Raw genomic sequence first — 11,247 nt, 5'->3', positions numbered from 1 at the left:
CTAAAAAATGCTGGGTTAAAAACAACCCAATTTGGGTTATTTTGGTAACCCAGCGCTGGGTCAAAAAGGGACGTACCCAGCGCTGGGTTGTTTTAACCCAACTTGTTGGGTTAAATGTTTGACCCAGCATGCTGGGTTGTCAGTTTAACCCAATTATGTTTTTAAAAAAAATGTTTTACAGTGCTGGGTTAATGTAACCCAAATTGGGTTGGAAATTTAAACTAGAAATTTTAGTAATTAAAATGACTAAAATAACACATCTACAGCAATACAGACTTCAGTAATCAAAATATGAAAATTTATTTTTGTTTTATCAAGTAAAATTGTCCATTTGTGAATAATTTTTTTTTACATTTCCCATCACTCTCTCCTCACTGACAAAATTCAATGAAAATGCATGAAACCATAGCACAGAAAGACTTGAAATAACTTCTTGAAGAAAATAGTGAAGTGAAATCTAAAAACATTTACATCAAGATCTTGAGCATAAAATATCATGTGAGAGAAATACTCATGAAGAATCAATTGTAGTGTAATTGTACTGTAGAAGAAAAGTACATTAGAAGTAATATTTTAGAAGTAATAGTATTAAATATAAAAAGAACAAACAGCATAAAAGAGGCAAGGTCACAGACAGTAATAACAAAAACTACTGTTTGTCAGCAAAAATGAAGGCTTGCAAAACTCTCATTGTTGGCGTTTCATCCCCAGAAAGTCCATACACCCCAGTCTGTAAAACTGCCACACTGTGGAGCACTGTTTCGGGTAGTCTATGTCAAATACGTAGAACGCCTTAAAGCAAACATCAACTGCAGCAAGCAATGTATTCTGCTCGAGTGCCTCTCCGTTTATAATGGCAAAGGCTTGAAAGCACTGGTTGTCTCCAAGCACGAGAACATGTGGAAATGCAGAGTCTTTTGAGCGAAGGTACTCAGCCATATTGGTCCCAATCTGACAACAACAAAAAAAAAAGGGGGGGAAAAAGAAAGAATTGACATCAATTTAGAACACAAAAATTTAAAACTAATGTAAATACCTTTAGGAACAGTAAAGGCGATGACACACCAAGCCAACCATCGGCCGATGTGAGCACTAGTCGGACCCCTGTTGCAACTTTATGGCCCAGATGCAAATGACTCATGGCAACAACACAGTTACCGTTTGATGTCACTAGTTTTTTTATGTCGGCTTGGTGTGTCATGGCCTTAAAGGGTTAGTTCACCCAAAAATAAATACTTAAATTAAATTAAATCTGTTCATCATATAAAGCGATCAAGTCTCTTCAGAAAATTTGAAATACATTAGATTCATATGAATTAGTTTTACAATCTTTTTATTAACTTTTTGTAGCATCAAAGTGGTAATTGCATAGACTGTCAATATAGTGGGACAGAAAGCTCTCATATTTCATTAGAAATATCGTCACTCCATTCCGAAGATGAACAAAAGTCTTAAAGGTTTGGAACGACAGGAAGTCGAGTAATTGATGACAGAATTTTCATTTTTGGGTGACACTGCTCAATGTATTTTTTCACTCGAATTAAACATTAAATTAAAAACATTACTAGATTTGTGACGTTGATAATTGTTAAAATGTGTCAGTCTGTGAAAAGGGTCCATACAATATATTGTAAATAGTTAAATTATGTAGTTTTAGCAATGGCTGTTAACTTACAGGCTGTATGTCTATGAAGGCCTTCCGGGTTTCAATGAAAGTCGGTTTAAACGTTTTCCTTCCAATCTTGTACACTGATGTTGGAAGGACTACAGGAAGTACTTGCAAGGTGACATCACTCTGCGTCTCTTTAGAATACAATGAAAAAATGGTTTTTTTTTCAACAAAAAAAAAGTCATCATAAAACTGCAATAAATCTGGATGTATGACATTCATTTATTAAATTGTGTTACAAAGAAATAGTGAATAATATGAAAATTGTCATGACTAACAGTAATTGTAAACAGGGAAAATCTCCCCTTTTTTAGAATGATATGAGAGATAGTAATTTCTTTTTAGACTGAATTATTCATTTGTAACAGTGTTCTTAATACCCATTACCTGCTGACATCAATTCTACACTGGAAAGTAGATCAAGAGATTGTTTCTCTCTGCTGGCAAACTGCAGAACCTTATCCTTAAACACAGGTACCCAATTTTCGGTGAGTTTTGAAGCGGAGTCTGGATTCAAAATTAAGAAGTCCTGGGATATCTAAAAAATACAAAACAAAGGCCAACATGGCAAACAAAGTTGTAAAACAAAAAAGAAAATACTGAGCCAATGTTTTTATTTCTTAAATTTAAACCCACCATGCCTGGAGTGTCGAGGAGACGTGGACACTCCTTGAATATTTCCATGATTGTCTTGGTTCCATTGTCACGAATCCATTTGGCCCTATGGATAGACGTCTCCTTCATGTATTGCTCAACCTGACTTAGTGGCCAGATATTATTTTTAAGCCACTCTGTCATTTGAGTAGCTCTTTCTGAATCTACATTTGACTCTGTTGATACCAGAAATGTAAATCACAAACAGGAATTTTGAATTGGAAAATATGTTAAGCTGAGGTACACACAGACACATATACACACACACACATTATATATATATATATATATATATATATATATATATATATATATATAAATAGGGTTCCAGACTGGACTGCGACCATTTATTGAGAATGTGCGAGCGAGTTAAAATATTATGTGGTCACATTTGTGCGAGTGCATGGTCATTTACTACTCCGTTAAATTCACGCATGCGCAACAGAACGCCGTTGTATCAGCAGCTTCTGCAGTCCATAACTTATGTTCAAAAGGAACCAGTACATCATGAATCCATTTTCCAAACCGTGTTTTTGACTTATTCTGAATCACTACGGTACGCCTATAATAAGTGTTTATATTCTGACTATTTTGTCCCGGGGTCGGCTCGGATGCGGAGTTGCCCAGTGCATGCGTGACTCGCCATAGACATTAACGGAGAGAAGTAGCTCCGGCTACAAAGTTCTTCCGCAAGACACTTGCAGTTTATTTATTAACAAACGTAGGCCTACGCGTCACGCGCATTTCATACTGACGGTGAAACGCGCCAATTAGGAATACAGGAATTAATGCATATAAAAATGAAAAGGTCCCCTTCCTAGGTCTTTTCAGCGGTTAGATGAGAGTAATCGCTCGACAGAGGAAAAGGAAATGATTATACAATTTCACACTGCTTATAACACAGCAAAAGAGGAATTCCCGTTCACAAAATTCAAATCAGAAATTATACTTATGAAAAAGAAAGGGTTGAATGTTAATCCCCCTCATGCTAACGATATGGCCTGTGCCCAATTTATAGGAGCGATAGCAGACAATCTGCGAAAAAGACGGCTGACAAAATTTCCTCTACCCACTATTTATCATTTATGATTGATGGAGATACAGACATCTCCAACAAAGAATGTGAGATTGTCTATGGCCGTGTCATTGATAATGGAAGACCTATATCCTAAATGGTCATATTGACGTTCAACACGCCCATGCAGAAGGTAAAGAGTGTGAGATTTCAGATTTTTGTTACAACTATAAACTTTGATAACGAAAAATCTCTATCAGCGTATTATAATAGTCTAATCTTTTAAAATTTAATGCATCTTTCATGCTGACCCTGGCTAATCAGACAGTCCTTATTAGCTATGGTTCTTTCACTGTGTTGAGGTATTTTGAAGTATTGCATCAGAAACGAGTGATGGAAACACCAAAATTAGAAACAAAATTCCTTAATTCGCAAGGAAGTTTTTACCATCGCTTGAGGTGGTTTTTGACTAGTATGAAAACAAGTTAATGCAAATAATGGGAGATGGAAACGCATTTGCCGAATAAATTCTGACGTTGCGAACATTTAACCCACGTGAGGGCTCTTTTTAGAGAACCAAATAATTTGAGCACAGGTTTAAAAACAGCAATTATTTCATACTTCTTAGTTCAGAAATACAGAAGTCCATATAAATACAGCAAAATCACATCCCTGTGTTAGACACTGCAGTCACATAGCCTTTATCCTGGCAATCCTTAAGGCATGGAAACTGTTCAACTACTGATGAAGCCAGGGTGACTTTAGTACCTGCACTTGGGCTAAAAGAAACAATTTCATATTTTGAATTTTAACAATAGTACAAATGTACACACCAAGACATTTAATAAATCAAAAAATATTTTAGCATTAAAATGTTTTACTTTAATTTGTATTGAAAATGTTTACTCACTTTTCTCCAGAGCGTTCAATAAGATGTGACACCAAGACTCGTACCATGGCTTGTCTCTCTTTAAGTGAAATGCAGTGCTTGTTTTCAATAGTATCTAAAATACCTCTGCCATTGGGAGTTGCAAGAAGGATGTCTCTTACGTTCTAAAAAAATAATTTTTGTTTAAAAGAAAAAAATCCTACAAATTTCTTTAATTTATTGCAAAAAAACAAAACAGACAACGCATTTTCTAGCAACAGTCTGGTCCCAAAACAAATCAATAAACACAAACTTACAAATGCTGCTACTTGCTCCACAGATATCCTGTGCTGCTGCTCCCTTGATATAGTAGGTGTAGTTGGAAGCTCTTCAATTGATTCCTTTAATAGAAAAATGTAATGGTAATGCACATGTATGCATTTTTACAGTATGTTAGGTCTGCACAATATATTGTTTCAGCAACGATATCATGATGTGCACATTCACAATTCTGTTAATTCGACTAAACCATTATTTTCATTGAAACTTACAAGATTTATATGATGTCATCAAATTGAGAAACCCTCTTAATGTATAGTGATGTGCCCATGATGACTTAATTGATATTTATATTAATAGAATATTGTCTACAACTGCAAGAGGTAGTATTTAAGTTCCCAGTGTTTCTCACCTTCTGGAATCAAATCTCCATCACTGAACTTACTTAAGCTAGACTATAACACTATTATCTTCTAGAAACAAACGTTGTTGCATTATTTTCCTATTATTTTCCTGTTATCACTGTAAAGCTGCTTTGAATCAATATGTATTGTAAAATCGCTATATAAAAAGGTGACTTGACTTGACTATTTGGTAGAAGGTGTAGACAAGCATCATTTAAACTAATGTTGTTTTTGATCCCCCTCCCCCACCTAAAATAGCCTGTATCTCAGAGAAACGTAATGATTATTCTCATTCTCCTTAAAGGACATCACAACATGTAGAGGGTGGTGAACATCAACAGAATGAATGTCTACCAAATCAAGTGCAGAAGAAGGAGACACAGAGAAGACAAGGAAATGTCTGTCAAATCCAACGGTGACCCATTTTTTCACAATGAATTTGACTTTGGAGTCAATGAGCACAATGCTCTGAATGGTTGCAAACTGGGACTCACCATAAGCAGAGTGAGACACAAAAAGTGTCATTCCTGATCTGTAAGTAGTTCCTTTGCATTTAATCCAAGATGGCAAATAGACACCAGAGAACAATGGAATTCCCTCAAAACCACATTTCACTTTCTCAAAACCCTCAATAGATCCCAGGAGTGTGGTGTATCCTGGACCAACATCATCTGGTGTCGGAAAGCCTGCGTTTTACAGATATTGCGGAAATTGCAGGTTATATGGCTTAGTCTTTTGAAAAAGCCATGCTTTGCCTCAAAACGCATGCACCAGAACTGAAACAAAGGTCCAAGTTTCCTGATGGCCCCAGGATAATGAAGCATAAAGTGGTGTTTTGGCTTAAAATGCCTGTCTGGATCAGATGCTGACCTCAATCAGATGCTGCAAAAATATAGCTGCCTCTGCAGTCAAGGCTGGAGAGAAAATCAACTCCATACAGCCAAGTAGTGAAAGTAGTAGTTCCCAGTGTTTCTCACCTTCTGGAATCAAATCTCCAATCATAAGAGGCAGCAGCCTTAGGCCCCATCCACACTAATGCGTTTTCGTTTAAAAACGGAGACCTTTTGCTACGTTTGCACCTCCCGTCCACACTAAAACGGGAAAAACGAAGACCCAAAACGGAGAAGTTTAGAAACGCTGCAGCTCCGTTTTTCGTTTTGAATCTCCGGAGGGCGTTTTAGTGTAGACGGGACAAAACGGAGGAGTTTAGAAACGATGACGTAGAAGGTCACGCTCGGCTCTATGATTGGGTGTCATCACCCATGACGTATCCTTCCCTGATTCGTCAGCCACCCATCACATGTCCCATCACCGGAAGAAAACAAACAAAAACATCCTGGACTACGTAGCTGATGTTAGTGAGTGCAACATGGATAACGAATTACAAGCGTTACTGACTTTGATGTCTTTGTTAGCAGCTGTTGTGCAAGCAAATTCTGCATTTTACAATGCTATAACTGCCTACATGCGCCGGAGGCAAACTATTATTCGAGCGATCTATGACAATTCCCGTGTGCAGCGGCGGTATCAACCGTACATGGAGCGTCGGTTTTGGGTTAAGCCGGGAAGAACCAGCGCATGGTGGGATAATTTTAAAAATCAAGTTGTGGTCCCTGAGGAATGGAGCGAAAACTTTCGAATGTCCAGAGCGGCACTTATCAACCTCAGCGAAAGACTACGTCCGCACGTGGAAGGAGCAACAACAAAAATGAGGATCCCCGTGGATGTATTAACAAAGGTAGCGTGCACGTTGTATTACCTGAGTGACGAAGGGAGACTTCGGAAAACCGCAAATGCATTTGGACTATCCCGACAAGTTGTTTCAGTAATCATCCGACAGGTCTGTAAGGCCATCGTCATTTTCATGGGGCCAGACTACATTAAAACACCGAGCACAGAGGCCGAGGTGAAGGATCTTGTTGTGAACTTCTATCGGACACACGGGATGCCACAATGCCTGGGGGCAATTGACTGTACACACATCGAAATCAAACAACCCTTGGCCAACTCAACAGACTACATAAACAGAAAGGGAAAACATTCTTTGAATGTACAAGCTTTGTGTGACCACCAGTATCGTTTCATGGATGTTGTTGTAAAATGGCCGGCAAGTGTACACGACGCGCGCATATTTGCTAACTCGAAACTCTGTGCTGACCTAAAAGATGGGACAATACCCACCTGCCCTAGAGAGTTAGTGGAAGGTGAAGAAGCTGTCCCCGTGTTCCTTCTGGGGGATCCAGCTTATCCCCTTATGCCGTACCTCATGAAGGAGTACCCAAATGGCGGAGTTACTCCACAGGAGCAGTATTACGGCCTATCTCTTTGCAAGGCTCGCATGGTGATCGAATGTTCATTCGGACGTTTGAAGGCACGGTTTGCGGCTTTGAGAAGGCCGATGGACATAAACATGCAGAACCTTCCTTATGTGATATATGCTTGCTTTGTTCTGCACAATTATTGTGAAATGAACAATGAACCTGTAAACGAGCAGTGCATAAATGCTGCTCACCAGTATGACAGGGATTTCCAGCCACACATGAGAGATTGTAATGTGAGAGCAGATAACAACGAAAATGAAGGAAAACGAGTGAGACGTGTGTTGACGACATTTCTTGACCCTTAACTAAAACGTTTATTTTTTTAACGTTTATAAAAAAAACTGTTTTCCCAGTACAGTGAAAGTATTCCTTTGCCTTTTGCTCTGACTGCCATGTGTTTTTTAAAATGTGCATATGTTTATTATTAAATGTTACCTGTAAAAAGATGTGATTGAATAAAAAGTAAAATTTTTGACTCTAAAACTGAGTATGTGAGTTTGTACTCTGGTGTGTATACTTGCATCTAAATATCTCTGTAAATATATCTATATACCTAACCTAGAGATATAGATAGATGAAAAAGACAGCAAATACACAATGAATAAGTTTTTATTGTCTTTATTAAAACAATCTTTACTGTGCAAATAAATTATTAATTATAAACACACCATGCAATTATAAAACTACAAGAGCACTGCCTTTTAAGTAGGCTGTTCTAAAACCACATTTACAAATGTGTGTAGTCTCTGTGCTTTGCAGGTGGACTGCTGTGCTGGCTATGTCCTGGGGAATTGTATTCCTGGAGTGGCCTTCTTATTGGCATATGTCCATAGTTATATGGGTTATCATGAATGGTGTGTGGTGACTGTGGAGGCATATACTGAGGGGTAGGCCTACCTGAACCCACAATATGCTGTACAAGCAGTTCAATATTTGAGTTCAGACGGTCCATTGTAGATGACCACCGGCCCATTGTCTGCACAAATTCGTTGTCTGTTGCCTGAAGTCTGTTAAGGAGCTGTCTCTTTATGTCCAGGTCTTCCTGTGCAACGGAATTTGCGGAGAGTTTTCTCTTCAATCGTTCTGTCCTGTGGCCACAGAGGGTATCGGTGAGTCTCTGGCGTCGATTCTCCGTCATCTCGGGAGACACAGCACTCTCTTGAAACTGGTCAGAAGATGACCCAGAACCAGTTGGGCTGGAGAACTCCTCCGTGGCCTCCGCCGCCACGTTGCCGGTCTCGATACCCCTCTGAATCGCATGCGTTGCAGGAGAGCCTCCCCAAATCGACTCGCAGAGCTCAAAATAGAGCAAAACTACTCGCCCATGGCCACTTCGACGACCAGCATCTACAGCTCGCCTGTAGCTGATCCGTACTGCCTTGAGTTTTGTAGTCAATTGCCCTGTGAACACGAAACAGTTTAAGGTTAGCTGCTAATATAACTAGCGTCCCCTCCCCCCCAGGCTAGGCCTGTTAAAACACATCCAGGCTAACTTAAACCACGTCAAATTGAGCGTTATGCGTTAAAGTTAAAGTTTTGCCTACTATACATACCTTTAGTGATTTCGTCCTTATTGTGGGGGTACACCTTTCCCATCGTTGTGGCTTCCTCTGGCGATGGATAATGCTCCCGGTACCTTTCCAATATGTCGCCGTATTTGGTTTGCGACGACTCCCAGTCTGTGTTTTCTGCCGCCATGGCTGTTTTGTATTCCATTGTAACTTTAAGTAAAAGTTCCACCTCGTCGTCGGTCCATGAAAAGAAATCTCTGGTCTTCGACATTTTCTAATCTTTGCAGAGGTAGCTAACGTTACTTGCCGTTACATCCGTTTCCTGTTTACACCGGCACGCGCATGCACAGTGTTGGAGAATGGTCACGTGATCCGAGTTTTCAGTCGTTTTAATGTGGACGGAGATCAATTCTAATACGCAGCTAAAACGCTGGTGTGGACGGAGATCGTTTTCGTTTTAATTCTCCGTTTTTAAACGAAAACGCAGTAGTGTGGACGGGGCCTTAGAAGGCACCACATCTGTGCTGCTGTTTGTCTCATGGACCCATCAGGGTTTTTAAGATCCTGAGGTTTGATCTCAGGTGGCTTGTTGTGACTATCAGAAAAACCATAGTCAAAGCTTGTCAGTCTATTCAGCTGCTCAAGTGTCAAGACTTTTTGTTCAATCAAAGAATTGAGAACAAGTTTGGTTTCATAACCTCCAACCCCTTCCAGAATGTCATGCATGACATCTGGAGTTATGCTGTCAGTTACGTGATAGAACTGCAGTTTATTGAGTGAACACTCTCTTTTGATGCCAGTTTCAGTTGGGTTATTCTGAAGCAGATCAGAGTGGTAGTTAACCCTGTTGCGCATTACTGACAGATCCTCAACTGTTTGTCCTCTCAAAACCTCTCTTTGTACCCGACACCATCGACACACAGTTTTCCCTGAGAAGCTTTCTGTGTAGCCTAGGATGCCATTAAGACCCAAGTTATCCCCACAAACCTGTGCGACTCCTGCTTTGACAGTGCCCTTGAAATGTTTTGTGACAACCTGTATTCCTTCCAATTCCAGATCTTTAATGTCAGACACAATTGGATCTAAGACAGCATTGATTCCATATGTTTTTACATCGTCTGTCTTGTACACTGCCAACAAGAAGTGAGAGTTTAGGCTGGAAAGATACTCAGGATGCAAGCATTTAAGAGTAAAATAAATAAACCCTAGCTTGTGAACTGAGGTTTTTGATCCAAGTCATCATCAAAGATTTTCTCCATTGTTCCTGGACTTTCTAAAACCTGCTTCAGCAAATGCATTAGAGGAACACGCTGGAAAGTGTCTCGGACTGCTACTTGTCTAACAGTCCCCGTCAATGTGTCTCTCTGTTGAGTGTATGAAAAGCCAGGGAGAGGTACTTCCTCTGGCTGCACAAAGCATCCAGACTGAGTAAAATACTGCATTTGTTTGTACTCTGACTCAAATCCCTGAAAAGGTTGAGCCGCACACGCAAAATGTTCTAAAAGTTTCTGGGCCCCAGGACTCTCGCTGTGGCCTATCTCTCTTAAAAAAAGAGACTGTGTTTCTCTGTAGAGATCCAACAACATCACTGATAAGGCTGGATGTGTGATCTACCACAAAATTAACAGTACTCAACGTCTGGGAGGAATTTGACCTTCATTTCGCTAAAAACAAAGCTACTCTGCCTTGTATATTTTCTTCCTCTAACTCATCAAATTGTTCTTCAGCAATTTCATCACAGTCCTCATCACACTGCACAGCAGCATCTAAAACTGAATTTGATAAATGATCAGGCTCAACCAAAGGGGTTTCCTCCATTTCATTTCCAATGTCATTAACATGCTCCAGTAGGTGTCTTCTAAATGATCTTCTAATACTAAATGTGCGATGACATCCAGCTTGAGCACACTGAAAGTAACTAGATGTAGAAAATACATGGTGTACAATCCTCAAATGTGAAAATAAAGCTCTGATATTAGGCCCCGAAGACCTTTTGCATTTAAAGCAGATGAACCCCATGCCTTCTACACCTAATACCTTGTACTTACATCAAGTGCATTCTTGAGGTACTTCTTGAATTTTAAACGAAGTCCAATAATGGGGATAAGAGAGGTCAGTGTGACATCATCTAAAAGAACGAGGGTTTCCGAGGGTTTACGTTGGTATTCAGTAAGAGCGGTCGGTAGTTTTTGTATTTTAACTTATCATCGTCATGGTAATTTATTAAGGTAACCGTTAATCTCAATTGAGCTGAGAGAGTAAAACTGCGTTTATACAGTAAAATCTTTAGAGAAATGTTGAACATGTAAGCCATTGTAAGGGGTAATGCATTGTGACTCTATTAACAGAACTTTTGGAAATAAGACATAAGAAAACCAATAAAAGCAGCAGTTAAGACTTGAGGCAAATACCGCAAATATTTCAATATAAACTCTTTTCTGACTTTTCCACCTTCCACGAAATCTCACAATAGTCTTGAATAAAAAGCAATTGATAACTACTTGAAATTTGTATATTTATTTACCA

General features: G+C 39.3%; 1 protein-coding gene and 1 long non-coding RNA gene across 5 annotated transcripts; both read right to left on the bottom strand.

The window, feature by feature from the left end:
• Positions 1–310: 310 nt before the first annotated feature.
• Positions 311–2,588, bottom strand: LOC143718363 (uncharacterized). Of its 2 annotated transcripts, none has more exons than XM_077209466.1 (4): positions 2,306–2,588; positions 2,057–2,207; positions 1,676–1,803; positions 311–951 (listed from the first exon to the last, which is right to left on the bottom strand). In XM_077209466.1, the coding sequence occupies exons 1-4, from the start codon at positions 2,465–2,467 to the stop codon at positions 688–690; spliced, it is 705 nt and encodes a 234-aa protein (XP_077065581.1). In that variant the 5' UTR covers positions 2,468–2,588; the 3' UTR covers positions 311–687. The 2 variants fall into 2 exon arrangements, 1 of the variants encoding a protein (XP_077065581.1); XR_013196324.1 differs by having other exon boundaries at positions 774–951; positions 2,050–2,207.
• Positions 2,589–4,044: 1,456 nt separating this feature from the next.
• LOC143718388 (uncharacterized) lies at positions 4,045–10,868 on the bottom strand. Of its 3 annotated transcripts, none has more exons than XR_013196350.1 (4): positions 10,770–10,868; positions 4,520–4,607; positions 4,249–4,391; positions 4,045–4,117 (listed from the first exon to the last, which is right to left on the bottom strand). It is a non-coding gene; the product is annotated as an uncharacterized LOC143718388 (long non-coding RNA). The 3 variants fall into 3 exon arrangements; XR_013196349.1 differs by lacking the exon at positions 10,770–10,868 and adding an exon at positions 5,867–5,909; XR_013196348.1 differs by lacking the exon at positions 10,770–10,868 and adding an exon at positions 5,867–5,909 and having other exon boundaries at positions 4,524–4,607.
• Between the last annotated feature and the right edge of the window lie 379 nt (positions 10,869–11,247).

This window comes from Siphateles boraxobius, unplaced genomic scaffold (genome assembly GCF_051911475.1).
Source record: "Siphateles boraxobius isolate OS27281-9 unplaced genomic scaffold, OSU_SipBor_1 61, whole genome shotgun sequence".
Taxonomy (NCBI): Eukaryota; Metazoa; Chordata; class Actinopteri; order Cypriniformes; family Leuciscidae; genus Siphateles; species Siphateles boraxobius.
The sequence above is the reverse complement of the archived record's forward strand: the minus strand, read 5'-3'. Positions and strand labels throughout refer to the sequence as shown.

Coding starts and splice junctions, on each gene's coding strand:
- LOC143718363 (XM_077209466.1), bottom strand. CDS start 2,467: ATGACAGAGTGGCTTAAAAATAATATCTGGCCACTAAGTCAGGTTGAG. Junction 1,804..2,056: donor TGTAGAATTGATGTCAGCAG/GTAATGGGTATT, acceptor TGTATTCTAAAG/AGACGCAGAGTGATGTCACC. Junction 952..1,675: donor CCTTCATAGACATACAGCCT/GTAAGTTAACAG, acceptor TGTTGTTGTCAG/ATTGGGACCAATATGGCTGA.